Source organism: Alosa pseudoharengus, unplaced genomic scaffold (assembly GCF_046254945.1).
Source record: "Alosa pseudoharengus isolate Yale_2024_CS ecotype anadromous, Long Island Sound unplaced genomic scaffold, YU_APseudo_1.1 YU_APseudo_1.1_scf_20, whole genome shotgun sequence".
NCBI lineage: Eukaryota > Metazoa > Chordata > Actinopteri > Clupeiformes > Clupeidae > Alosa > Alosa pseudoharengus.
Window position 1 is genome coordinate 29,774,463 of NW_027468664.1, and position 14,393 is coordinate 29,788,855.

At 43.5% G+C, this 14,393-nt stretch overlaps 1 protein-coding gene across 2 annotated transcripts in view; it reads right to left on the bottom strand.

The window, feature by feature from the left end:
- Nucleotides 1-12,136, bottom strand: part of LOC143136369 (acyl-coenzyme A thioesterase 5-like) — a 15,191-nt gene extending 3,055 nt beyond the window's left edge. The window contains exons 1-6 of one of the 2 annotated variants that reach the window (XM_076297056.1): nucleotides 11,820-12,136; nucleotides 11,143-11,239; nucleotides 10,873-11,063; nucleotides 10,415-10,578; nucleotides 9,749-9,868; nucleotides 9,391-9,473 (exon numbers count right to left, since the gene is read on the bottom strand). In XM_076297056.1, the coding sequence (XP_076153171.1) occupies nucleotides 9,391-9,473; nucleotides 9,749-9,868; nucleotides 10,415-10,578; nucleotides 10,873-11,063; nucleotides 11,143-11,239; nucleotides 11,820-12,048 (884 nt within the window). In that variant the 5' untranslated portion in view covers nucleotides 12,049-12,136. Of the gene's footprint in view, nucleotides 1-9,390; nucleotides 9,474-9,748; nucleotides 9,869-10,414; nucleotides 10,579-10,872; nucleotides 11,064-11,142; nucleotides 11,243-11,819 lie in introns of both variants that reach the window. The other variant, XM_076297055.1, reaches the window with a different exon arrangement.
- Between the last annotated feature and the right edge of the window lie 2,257 nt (nucleotides 12,137-14,393).

Here is a 14,393-nt window from a genome sequence, read left to right on the forward strand (position 1 = left end):
CTGCTATAGAGATACTATCTATCTCGATGTAACAAGCTGTTTTGACATTTACATTGTAAACGTTGTCTAAGAAGAGTGTAAAGCAGTTTGCAGTAGCCTAAAGTTGACCACAACGTCGTGTATTGCTGGAAAGAAATAGCGAGCAGCCTATAATAAACTAATAAATGCTCGGCGGGCCGGATTAAAGTGCGTGGCGGGCCGCAGTTTGGACACCCCTGGTTTAGTCATTCGTGATATCTAAACCACTGACGTGTAGGCTACATTTTCATTATTGTTCACTCGTTTTGCGTAGGCTGTGTCTTGAAACGCATATGCATTGTAGGTTGCACATGTAGCTTATAACATACATGAATAAATTCACGGATCCCGTCGTTAGCTCAACTCTTATTATAGGCTATATCGGAGGAAGCAAACAAGGACTAAAAGTTAACGTGATAAAAAAAAAGGCATGTGTGGTTTACGTCATGTGATGTGTTTCACGGTATGAGTTGAGAGCCCTGCTTTGCTTATGTTTTTGGTTAACTTCACTTGCCTGAAATCCGAAATATTTTCGAACAACGGATGATCCGTTTCGGGGGACAAGCTCTTGGCCTTCTGCTGCGCCACACATACCACACATTTGATTTTTGATCGTCGTTTTTTTGTATAATCTAACTAGCCTACTAATAGTTAACATAATGCTATTAGTCCACAGTGCATACAAACTGAGCAGTGCATCAGGCTGAGCAGTGCAGGGAACAGCGGTCATTGGTAGGCTGCCTGCAGGCACATGGTCAGACAAGTTTAAGGAGCGCTTGATTTGTTTTGTAGCGGAGCGTTCTATGGGTTGCCAGGTTGGTTCTATGGATAGAGCACGCATTTTTAATATCGCTCGATCGATCGTGATTAAAATTCGATTAATTGTGCAGCCCTAGTGTAAGCCCAGCTTCAGAAAGTCCTACCATGTATCGGTTTTACCAGTGCGCTTAGTAGTGGCTACTAAAACTTAATCCACACAAGAACAAAGGTTTTAGAAACAATATATTTCCTTTGTGTATTCAAGAAGTTTTGCATCCACATTATGTTGTTTCAGAAATGAAAACAGACGGACATGCAAAAACCTGAGTAGAAACGCTGTAGTACATATGCTCGGCCAGTAGGGGGCGTCTTGACGGTGTAGAGCAGTGGTTCCCAAACTTTTAACAGGCATGTACCCCTTGAGACATTATGATCTTCCGGAGTACCCCCCAACACCACCAATTGTTAACAAGTTTTTTTTTAATTGTTTTATTAATATTTATTTTTTATCAATTTTGTCGAGAATAGTGAATAGGACCATAAACATATGATACAAATCTCATCAATAGTCAACATATGATAGGCCTACAAATGTGCTGAATATAATGATTTTAAATAGATCTGCAATTAATCTCACACACAATCGTCTTGTTGAATGCAGTGATCTTATCTGCTAGGTGCTTGTCTTTGCCTTGTAACTGGAGATTTAACTCATTGAGCTTTCCAAATATATCGCTAAAATAGGCCAGCTTCGTCAAGAAATGTTCATTAGTGAACGTGCTTGTAGATTCAAACATGCGCTCTTCCTCCAAGAAGAGGCGACTCGGAGCTCAAACACGCGACAGCACTTTACCTCGGGAAAGCCTTGCCTCGCTGTGAAACAGTACAGCCTTTTGGTCAGCTCCCATCTCCTCTCAAAGTGCGGAGAATAGACACGCTTTTAAGGGCCGGGTCTTGATGAAATTCACCACTCTCACAACCTCGTTCAAAATCTCATTCAGTTCGGGACTAACTAAGCTGCCTTGACACGAGCGCTTCCCTATGAATAACACAGTGCGTCCATTGCGCATCGGGTGCTACCTGGGCCTAGGCTACAGATAAAAAATAAATAAAAAAAACTCCTGTTTTTCACGTCAGTTCGTGCCCCACCTGGCATGTTGGCATGTGTTACGACCATGGAGGTATTATATATAACTGGAGAGAGTGACTAAGTCCCGCCCTCCATACAAGTGAATGGTGGAGGCTAGGCTAGTAAATCCGGCCAATTCATAGTCAACGCCATCTTGAACACTGGGGTTCGGATCCAGCGCCAGTCGGCTCTGACCATGCGCCAAGTTACAAAGCTGGATATGACGCATGGACCAACGTCGATTTTTATTGGATATTCTGTAAAAAGAGAGTCGTCCTCCAGTAAGAGGGTGGCGATAATGCACATAAAGTCCTTGCCTCATAACAAGAAGAAGGAAAAGTTGCTCGGGAACGCGCATAGAGTCCGAGTGGAGTCGCCCTGAAGCGCAACTTAATTTCATTGGATAACACAGCGGCTCTAATTAAGAGCAGTCTGCCTGCTGTTCTGCTGCAAATATGCATTCGAACATGACGTGAAATATCCGTAGTCGAACTATAAATAAACTATTCGGTTTTTAGTGCCAAGTGTAGCACATTTTTACAGTCTATGATTAGTTTGTTTTTTATTTTATTGTTTGCCATCTCATAGCGGGTGCTCTAAACGTATTCTAGCGTTGGCCCATGACCAAATCAAGCCAATAATAGCCAGTAGCCACAATAATGACTGGAGCCAGAGCCCTCAATAGCCACCCTGTTTTGAAAATAATATTGAAGATATTCAATATTATTGAAGATAGTATTGAAGATAACGCACAGAACGGTCAGCCTGAGCGGACAATTACGTCCCCAACTCATCTAAAATGTGGTGTCTTTACTTTGAGTTGTACACAGCATAGGTAAAGTAACGGTTAAAGAGAAGGTTGTCTGCGGACTCAGCAAAAAACAGTTTACTTACGCATCCACGACATCCAATCTTCGCGCTCACCTGTGGAGTTACCATCCAAATGAGGCAGCGGTGTCAGAGGCACAGTAGACGGCCAGAGCATCGCCTGGCGTCCAACATCGTATGATTGCATACTTTCCGTAAATCCTAAATTATGTCCAGGGTCTGCTATTTACTTAGGCTGCAAAGCACAGGTATTTAATTGAGGTAGGCTTATTCGAGGCAGACCTTTATTTCTTACAATTGTACGTTATTGTGAGACATGCGTTTTGTTTGGAGCGGCATACCAGGCTATCAAACGCAGACGATTTTCGGTTTTGGTATGGGATTTAATTTACTTTTTGACTTTTATTATATAGTTAAATGTTGAGACGGATGGGCATTTAAATCTAGAGGGTATTTGATGATCACTGTAAAGTTTCGTGTAGTTGAAAAAGTGTTTCCAGCTGTTTATTGCGAGACAAGGCCTTTCTTTCATTCATTGAACGTGCGCTGTGCTCTAATGGAAACCTTATTGCATAGCGAGGTAGCCTAAATTGAGTTTTTTTTTAAATTATGCATTGTTTACTTTTTATTAAATTCGTAGGCTGGAATGCCTCGCGGCAATAATTGTGTTTAAATGTAGTAGCCTAGTGCTTCAGCCTCTGGCAAGCTCCAAATGGGGCGGCTATAGGTTGAGAGCAACGTGTTGGAGACCCATGGTGTAACGAGACAAGGTCTTTATGCCGCTGTTGTGTAATTTATTGTCTTTAATCATGTTTAGGCTATGTTTGTTCGGGACAAACAACAACGGAACAAGATCAATACAATTTTCTTTATTTGTTTATTTGTCATATGATGGATAAACAACCATAATATCCACGTCTTCTCATAGGATCCTCAAGAAATACGCACTGAATAACGTTTGGCTGTAGCCGCCGGATAGGTACCCGCCCACCAACATGTACGCGCATGAGAGCTCGTGCCCAACACGGATTTTCGTGCATGGAGCTGGTTCCAAATGCTCCATGCAGCGCCATATTTGAAAATGGCGTATGCTAACATGCCGAAGCTAATCTGCACGCTCTTGACCCCCTGGTTACGACCCTGTTGACTTCTTGGGGCTCCGCCCCTTTATTCTATGTGTTGCCTGTCTGTCTCCTGCAGGGTGCTGAGTGCAGGGGTGGCGCCCAGTAGCTAATGGGCTGGACTATATAAGAAGGCCGGGTTTCCCATGGACGCGCTCTTGGCCTATCGCTCATTTGTGGCTTGCTTCTATGGGGAGAGCTTGGAGAGAGCCGTCGCCGGTCGTGTAGCCCTTGCTGGGAGCTCCCTCCATCTTCGTCTCGTTTTGTTTTGGTTATTCATTTCCCCTAGACACACTTTGCACGACACTTTGCTTTTATACATTATACTGACGTTTTCTATTTATGTAAATAACTTATGTATTTATATTGAAACGCTAAGGTGTGGTCTCCCCCATTTTATGTCAGTTCTGCTTTGAGCCAAGCAGCCTTGACATGTGGGAGACTCGTCCGGGGATTTTGGCCGTGGAGATTTAAAATAATTGGATGTTTTTTGGGATAAATTGGTTGTGCCTTCATTGTGCCGTTGAACGCAACAGTTTGCTGATTTCGGTGAGTTGCAGCAAACTTAATAGGCCCAGCTGATTTGTAATTGGGGGAACCCCCGTAGTGATTGGTTCATTTCAGTATGACGCGAACAATGGGAGTTCCGTCGTTTTTCATTCAGGTTTGTTGGTCGGAACAAACTTTTTGAGCGCACGTCTTGTTGATTCGATCATTTGGTGGTTTCTGTTACAAAGAAGAGAAAAATTAGCGAATTGGATTACCTTGGAGCAACGTGAACACCCTGCCATAGGTGAGACCGCTTAAAAGTTTTGTTTTATTTCCTGCTTATTTGTTGTTTTTGCATGTTGAACGAGGGGGGCTGCTTTCAGCTCAATCACGAAGACACGTGAAGATTAGAGTTTGGAAATAGGTTTTGGTTTTGCGGGGGGATTTAGATGCAGGGCGCTCCAGTCTGAATTGTTTGTAGTCCTTCATTGTGTCGGAAACCACTTTTAGTTTTCAAGACGTGTAACTTTAGCGTGAAAGAGCAAATTGAGCGAGAGTTGTTTGGAATTGTTTTGTATTGATTGGCATAACTTGATTGTTGTTTGGTTTAAGTGATGTTTGTTGTAGGCCTAATGGAAACATAAATGGAAACGAGTGACTTTTTGGCTGCCCCTTCGGCAGATAGTTTAAGAAGTTTAACTAAAGCTCAACTTGTTAAAGTAGCGGAGCACTACGGATTTGAGTCACTGATTCCTAAAGGTATCAAGAAAGACGCGTTGTTGCAGTTAGTTATGGAGGGGCTGGGTGAACGAGAGGTAATTTCTCTTAATCCATTACCGGAGCCGGTGGCACAGACTTCGACGCCTCAACTCACATCGGCGTTAACTTTTGAACAGCAAATGAAATTGTTGGAAATGCAATTGGAACGAGACAAATTATTGGCAAGTGAACGTGAACGGGAAAGGAGAGAACGAGAAAAGGATAGAGAATTAGAGTATGATAAATTGCGGCAGGAACAACATCGTTTAAAACTGTTGGAAGAGGGGAGAGCATCTTCGCAACAGGACAAGCTGTCACATATGTCTAAGCTCTTACCCAAGTTTAATGAGCGCGAGCCTGACCTTTTCTTTTCTCTCTTTGAAATACTTGCAGATGACCACGGCTGGAGAGATTCAGAGCGTATTTTGCTTTTACAGAGTGTAATTTCTGGCAAAGCCCAGGAGGACTCACAGCGGAAAGACTATGCTGCAGTTAAACGGTCTATTCTTAAAGCTTACAAATTAGTTCCCGAAGCCTATAGACAACGATTTCGAAATTGGCGTAAAAACGATAAGCAAACACATTTAGAGCTGGTGCGTGATTTGGCTGCGCTTTTCAATCGCTGGCGCACAGCTGAGGGTGTGGATACGTTTGCAGGGCTGTGTGAGCTAATGATATTTGAACAATTTAAGAACATCATACCAGAACGTATTGCCACTTATGTCAGTGAGCACGATGTTAAAACAGCGGCTGAGGCAGCCGAGCTCGCTGATAAATATGTCTTGATTCACAAGCATAGTTTCCATGCCCATAATCAGGAAGAGTTTCGTCCTCGTCATTTTAATGTACCCAAGCATGATTTTAATTACAAGGAAAACACTGAGTCAGAGGATAAATGTAATTATTGTTTGCAGACGGGTCACTGAAAAAACGAATGCCCTGCTTTGCAGGAGAGGCGACGTAGTAGGTTTCAACCAAAGGGTGCCGGTTGTGCGGTCAGGATTGCGTGTTCTGAGAAACAGCAGTGTATAAAACAATCAAATATGACTTCAGCAAGTGGTGTCCCTCTGAGTTCAGTGAGTGAGAGCACTGACACAGTCAGGGAGGTGCTGCTTTCGGAACGACGTCTTCCTTGTGGAGGTGCTAGTGAGAGCTATAACCCATTCATAACTAAGGGGTATGTTTCGTTGATTGGGAGTGACGAGAGAGTGCCGGTGTGTGTTTTGCACGACACAGGAACGTCAGAATCTTTTATTTTGTGATCAACTTTGCCTTTCTCTGATCTGTCCGACACTGGATTGTTTGCCCTTATCCGAGGTATTGGGATGCATACTATCTCTGTTCCGCTCCATCGGGTAGTTCTGGAGTCAGAACTTGTGAAAGCAGAGGTGGTTTTGGCTGTTCGTCCGTCACTGACAGTAGAAGGAGTTGACGTGATTTTAGGAAATAATTTGGCAGGGGGGCGGGTGTGGCCAGAGATGCCACCGCCACCTGTAGTAAACCATAAGTCTGTTCTGCCTATGAGTCCCGACCTGGAGGGACACCAAGAGTCAGAAGGGTTGGATTTGGACTGTGTTAATTTTACCTTGCCTGAGTCGCCACCTACTCTTTCCTGTGAGAAGGTAGCTGTTGCTCAAGGTAATGGGGAGGAGGGTGTACCGTGGCTGCGGTTGACAGCATGTGAGGTGGTGCAAACTGACATGGGTTTCAGACCTGATTTTGTTTTTGCCCATCAGGTCCGGGGACCTTTGTCCTTGTTGAATAATGGTTTGGAGGAGCTTAAAGCTCCAGTGAATGTGATTAACAATGTGAAGGGGTTCAGTCAGAGGTTGCTGTTGGCCTGCAAGATGGGCCGTGAAAATTTGAGTAAGGCCCAGCAAGACATGAGAAAAGTGTTTGGTCAAGTGATGGAACGAGCATTTAGTCCATACGATCAGGTCATGGCTTTGTTGCGTATGCCCAGTCCACCATTTAGTGCTAAATTTGCTGGCCCTTATTCTAGGTTCCAACGAGTGTCTGAGCGTGACTACCCATTCCTTACCCCCGACAGGAATATACCCACCCAGTTATGTGACCTTAACTTGCTTGAGTCTCACGATTCGCCAGGTCACAGTTTTTGTCTGGTTTGTGTGGATGTGTCATCTGCTGCGCTGGCTGTGGTTAACAGTGCGCTTAGTCATCCGATGGTGGCAGCAGAGCTTGACCGTGGTGGCACTGTTGACCCAGTACTGCAGCCAAAGCTTGACTTTTCAGAAATTTTGGCTAATTTGGATAGCTTGGTAGGTTATCTTTCAGAGAAAAGCTCAGAACTCAAGTTTTGGATTTGGTCATTTTGTGCTTCGATTTCAGATATGTTTACTTGTACTGACACCATGGAAAACAATATAGGTGTTGGTGGTCCACCTGTTCGTCAGCTGTGTTATTGTGTTGGCCTTGACGAACGCATCAAATTGGGGAGGCCGAGGTATTTGGATCATGGTTGACCCTGTTTAATTGCACACACTACAACTTGCCTTGTTCCTGTAACACTACCACTTGGAAATACGTCATATCAGGGGTGTAAGCAAGTGTGATATTTATCAGTGGAGACCGTTTTCAACACGTTTCATCCAGTCCTTCTAATTGCAGAGTCCGCAGGTGCTAGGCTAGCGCAAGTCAACGGTATGTGCTAGCCTGCCACTAAAAACAGTCTTACCCACTCCACAGTACACCCGAGGCAAATAAATTATAACGCCAGACTATCGATGTAAATGTCTCTATTGATACTGTTATTTCTAACGTTATTCTATCCTTGCATTTCAACGATCGCATTACATTTTGAGGGACTAGTTTCTTACCACGACGGAATTATACTTGCTCCGGTTAGTAGTACTGCGCCGAAAAGTAAACAGTAAAGCGCACTCCAATGGGGATACTTAGTAGTAGCCTTGGTAATATCAGTCCGCTGCTGAGATGCAAAATGACTACTACCAACTTCAGGGACCAAAGTATAACTATTGCAACGCGATGCGAGGGTAGTTGTATTTCTTACACTATTCTATCAACACAGACATTTACATCGATTGTCTGGAATTTGCCTCGGGTGTACTTTGGAGTGGGTAAGACTGTCTTTAGTGGCAGGCTAGCACATACGGTTGACTTGCGCTAGCCTAGCACCTGCGAACTCTGCAATTACAAGGACTGGATGAAACGTGTTGAAAACGGTCTCCACTGATAAATATCACACTTGCTTACTTGGAAATGAGGTCTTATGTCCAAAATCCTGAACCACCCCTTTAAAGTGCTTTCCAAGGGCCCTGGATTGCTGGTGGATCAGGAAGTGGAGGTTTGGGGGGGTATGGGAAAAAATGTGAGATAGGCAATGCACTTGGTGGTGGTTGGTGTGACCTCTAAACTAAGGTTTTGTAGTGGTGTCTTGGATTCTATGTCATGGTGGAGTAATGATTGATGTCATGCCTTGAAATAGTTTATTGTTTTATAGTTTAAATTCTTGGATGTTATTGACCAGTGCAGCATCCCACCTCTGTTTCGAAGGGGGGGGGGGACTGTAACGACCCTGTTGACTTCTTGGGGTTCCGCCCCTTTATTCTATGTGTTGCCTGTCTGTCTCCTGCAGGGTGCTGAGTGAGGGGTGGTGCCCAGTAGCTAATGGGCTGGACTATATAAGAAGGCCGGGTTTCCCATGGACGCGCTCTTGGCCTATCGCTCATTTGTGGCTTGCTTCTATGGGGAGAGCTTGGAGAGAGCCGTCGCCGGTCGTGTAGCCCTTGCTGGGAGCTCCCTCCGTCTTCGTCTCGTTTTGTTTTGGTTATTCATTTCCCCTAGACACACTTTGCACGACACTTTGCTTTTATACATTATACTGACGTTTTCTATTTATGTAAATAACTTATGTATTTATATTGAAACGCTAAGGTGTGGTCTCCCCCATTTTATGTCAGTTCTGCTTTGAGCCAAGCAGCCTTGACACATGTCTCCGCGGCCCACAGTTTGAGAAACGCTGTTTTACCCTCTCTGTCTCCACTCTCGAATATTTTGTTAATGCGGAGAAAATAAGTTTTTAATGTGCAGTGCAAATGCGGAAGTTAAGTTACCAACGTGGGATAGAGAAAACGTTTAAAAAAAAGGCATATGACTTAGATATTTTTTTGCGTACCCCCTGAAATCAGTCCACGTACCCCTGGGGGTACGCGTACCCCAGTTTGACAACCATGGGTGTAGAGGTTTCATACAAACTATTTTTACTTGGTGCACTCATACATAGTGCACTCTCCACCTAGTACTCACTGCATCATGACCTGGAAGACCTCAATCAGGGGCTTGTTGACAGGGTGAACATGGCTACCACTGATGCATACGCAACACCGGGGCTGAAAGAGACATGAACACGAAAGATATCAGTGAAATGTTCATGAAAGTGAACATCACTGCATAGAAGGTTTGAAATAATAAAACAATATTTATACGTTTATCCTGTATATAACAGACTTGTATGACATCTTAACTTCATCTTAGCACACATTTGTCATTGAAATCACACTGAATTATTGCATTTATTTATATATTTATCTGTTCATTCTACAGAACAACTGTGACACCGCTAGGCAAAAAGACAGCAGACAGAAAGAAAGACAGCGCGACTCACCTGTACGACTTTAGAGTACGCTGCTAGTGTGAGTGTGACAGAGGTTCCAAAGGACAGACCGAGCACAGCTACCCGATCTGCACACACCTGAGGATGGGTCTCAAGGACCTTATACGCCGTCTGCAACACATGCAAACACGCCAGTTGAGCAGAATGTAGGCATAGTACTGGTGTAACAACACATAAAATCCACGGTTCTGAAGAAAATCTTGTTTGTTATAAAAACCCTGTTTTTATACCTAGTTTCTTGCAAATTTACTTTGGAAAATAATATATACAATAAGCCCTATGATATCTCCATTTTAATTGCAGCCATTTTACATAATATAAGCCTATTACCAATGACGGATCAAACACATAATAGGCCTGTCCTCCATGGTACAGCAGCAATTACAGTGTGGTTCCTTTAAGATCAACTTAAAGTGTGTACAGAGTGAGTGATCGAGCGAGAGAGATAGAAAACGCATGAATAGTTAGAAGTCAGAGGGAAGCTTGCGACCAAAGCAGAGGTAGTGAAGCAGGCTAGCCTAATATATTTCTCAGAAGCATTTACAAAATGACAGTTTAATTTGAAAAAATTACAAAACACAGATGAATTTTGTCCATGTCAACTTGACACCAGACAGACTCTCATTCACTCTCACTCACTCACACACACACACACACCTCAAAGTATCCAGTCTCAACATCAGACGTCCGCTCTTCGTCTGCACCAAGGTATTGCAGCGCCATGGCAACAAAGCCATGCGAGGCCAGGAGGGCCGCCCGGTACTCCACCAGACCCCCTCCCCCTCCCCACATGTCCAGCACTGCAGGGAAGGGCCCTGGGCCTGCACACACACACATACGAAGAATACACAAATATGAAGCATACACATGCAAAACCATGCTATACCAAACCAACACAAAGACTCTTTAGCAGTCTGAACTCTCAAATCTGCAGCGCCCTATAGATGCAACAGGTCGTCTTTTCCCCAGTTCTGCATACAAAATTGTGACATTTAGTTTGTATTTAAATATGTCAGAATTATATGAACAAGCATAGTTTGCAAAATCACCTTACAGCCGTCATAGTTGAGTGAGTGTGTAGATGTGTGAGAGAAAGACCGAGTGGGGGAATGTACCTGGTGGAATGAAAAATGTGCCTTTGACCCCTCGTTCCCTGATGTCCACGCGCTGCACACCTGGCGCCAGGTACCATCTCTCCGTGACAACCGTGGCCAAGGCGTCCTTTTCAGAGAACCCCTGGGTCATGTGACCTTTATACACGGATATATTCACCACCATTGGTGACAAGACGTCTCTTTTTCGTAACCTAAAACATCACAAAGATCATGTTCAGTGTGACCTTATCGGAGACTGTCTCCTGAATGTTATTGTAGCTGATACGCCACCTGAGTCCGTGTCTGCTACCAGGAACGGGTCGCAAGCTCCAAAGGAGACCCATGGGTTCAACTCCAACATAGGTCCCACCTCTACTGGCATCTTCTACTACTATGAGAAAAGGGGGGGGATAGGGGATAGATTCATCACCCCTAGTTAGACATCTCAAAAGCATATTGGTAAAAAAAAAAATATTTTTTATTTTTCTCGCCCAGTCCCTCTGGGCACCCCAAATTTGATGGGCTCTCCAGGTGTTTCCCCGAGGATTTGGCCGTGGATAAATTAGGAGGTGTTAGACTATAGAAACACATAGTAAAAAAAGCTATTGGTAAGATTTTTTTTCTTTCAGACTGGCGAAAAAAAAGCCTAACTTTCCCTAACTAGGTGGCGTAAAGTCACCAAAAGCTATACACACACAGAGCAGCACATGTGAATGCCCTGTGACACCTAAACTGTTCAGAAGAGTTATAAAACACAATGGATAATAATATAAGGTCGCTCGCCTGATTAGCATGCCGACCTCACACACTACAGGATAATAGGGACGATTTCTGCGTGTTGCCGAGGATTATCGGTTGAGATTATCTTTTTTTTAACTCGTATAAAATGTAAAGATCAAGTATTAGCTGGTTAAGATGGAGTGAAACCCGCTTTAACCTGCTGATAACGTTTTTAACTTCAATATTACCTGTGACTGTTCCATTTTCGTCGCTGATATAATAACCAAACGCTTCCCAGTAGTCTTTATCCTCGGACCGATGCAATGAATGGAGTGTTACCTCTTGTTTTGGGGGTAAATTTCTCACAACTATCTGAAACTTTTCATCCACCATTGCCCGGGTAGGTTGCACTGACAGCACGGGACACACGGCCATTGAGTTCGCTGACACACGAAGGCTGACATCATACACATTCATCTTCTGGGATAAATCGACATTTCCAATGTTTACCAAAGTTCTCTGATACTCTTTAATAAAGTGTGTCTCCAGAGAATGGTCGGTCTCTCTCTCTGCTAGCTACCCAGCAGACCCCACAGTCAGAGCTCCGCCCACACACGTGACGTTTACCGGACGCCAAAGTCCAAACCTAGCCATACCCTTTCTTTTACTGTCTATGGCCATACCAGAGTCTACGGACACTTACTTGACATTCTCTGGCAATACATTACTCTTTTATTTATTCAGTATTCATGAACATATTCCTGACCTGGCCATAGTATAATTGTTCCTGACAGGGTCAAATACCAGACTTTCACAGACCTGTCACTCAGAAATGAATACACATTTGATAACCTGATAACCTGCATGTTTTCTTGGCACGCAACATATTGGGTTACATGGTGACCTGGAGGAACATGAACCAATTTTATTTTCCACACTGATTTGGCAGTGAATCCTGCTGGAGAGAAGTGTGTGTGTGTTTTATCAGGGTTTGGCTGCTGGTGGTATGTCCTGGTAGAGTGTGTATGTGTGTGTGTGTGTGTGTGTTGAGAGTTTGGCTGCTGGTGGTAGGTCCTGGTAGTGTGTGTGTGTGTGTGTGTGTGTCAGGGTTTCCGTTGTCCGGTAATTGCCGGACATTGGTACCCTGGAACTCCAGAGTTCTCGTGAGAGCACAATGGAATTGTCTCTGCGAGACACTCTGGCAATGATGCGCACGTTACTTTTACCCCTTGCATCCCGGGGAACCAATCAAATCGGCGTATCTGATATATGCGGGCCAGAGGCAAGTTAAACTGATGACGACATCGCTGCAACGTTGGAGTAAACATTAGTCGTAGTCAAGGCCGTAGCCATGATTTCAACATTGGGGGGGACCAAATCTGTGGTGCGGTGTGAATTTCAATAACAAAATTTCAATACATTTCCTGCCATGCAAAAATATTATTAAAATCACAAACAAGTCATTAGTTAAGTCAGTCAATTAGGATATACCAAACTTTTGACGGACATAAGCACGGATGGATTATGAACCCCTGGGCATACCCAGATAGCACATTCATTTTGGCCCAAATTTGGCCCAAAACTGGCTTGGCATTTTGGCAGAGTTTTGGAGGGATGTACGGCCCATATATGGCCCAAATTAGGCAAGCCAGAATCAAAACAAAAGGAGGCCAAAACTCACCCAAAACCAATTGTGGCATTCCAAAATATGGCCATAACCATCCGAAAGAGAGCCCAAAATCCAGCCAAAAAGTAGCCAAAACTGACCCAAAGTGAGGCCATAGTATGCCAAATGATTGCATCTACATTGAAACTCCACTTGAAAATCTTTACATTTATTTAATTTTGCATTTTGCAATATGTCTAAATTAGTTTTATACATTAATTGCTATGCCCTCATACTGTTAAATTAGCCTATGTCAATAGATATTTTTACAACAACAAAAAAAAAAAAACACTAAGATGAAATGCATTTCATTGTGATTTGTATTTATTAAGTCATATCAGCATACTTATCACTGCAAACGGGTCGACTGTTTGGACCTATAGCCCAATCATATTTTGTATTTTGATTTTATTATTCTGGCGGCTAATCACACAATTTTAAGGTAGCCTAGTTTGAAAGGGATGGGATTCAAGATAGTAAGACAGGTCCCTCTTCTGTCTGACTCACCTCAAGTTACCCTATGCATTATAGGCTGGTTTCTGACAGAAATGTTTTGTGTTAACATGTAGAAACACAGCCTTTATTTGGTGAATGGAGGTGTAAATTCCTTTCTTTGGTTATTGTCCGCGATTCACATTAACTAACTGTAGGCTATCACCGCCATTGTAAAAGTTTTTTTCAACTTTTGTGCCGTCGCCACATTTGAGTGCTACGTTTTGCCTGCATGGATGTAACATGCAAGATGCAACATTTTTTTTTTCTTTTTCGCATGCCCAAATTTCCGTCAATGATTCCCGGGACACTGAAAGATCGGGGTAGACGAAACTTGGTGGGCATGTAACCCCATATGGATAGCATGGAACCATCGTTTTTCGTTTTGATCTGTAGCCCCCCCCCCGCTGGACTGGACCCCCGAAAGGAGGGTAGGGCAGACACAGTTTTCTGTGAATATCTCAAGAACCGTAGGGTTTAGGAGGACCATTTTTTTTTTGTAAGTTGATCTCAAGGGGCCATGTCAACCCATTCCATAACCACTCATTTCATTATTAGCGCCACCTAGTTAAACACAAAAAAGTAAAAATGAGGTGTTGTAATCGCAGGTATCTGTGACCTAACATAGTCAAAACTGCACAAAATTGGAACTGTAGGATCATTA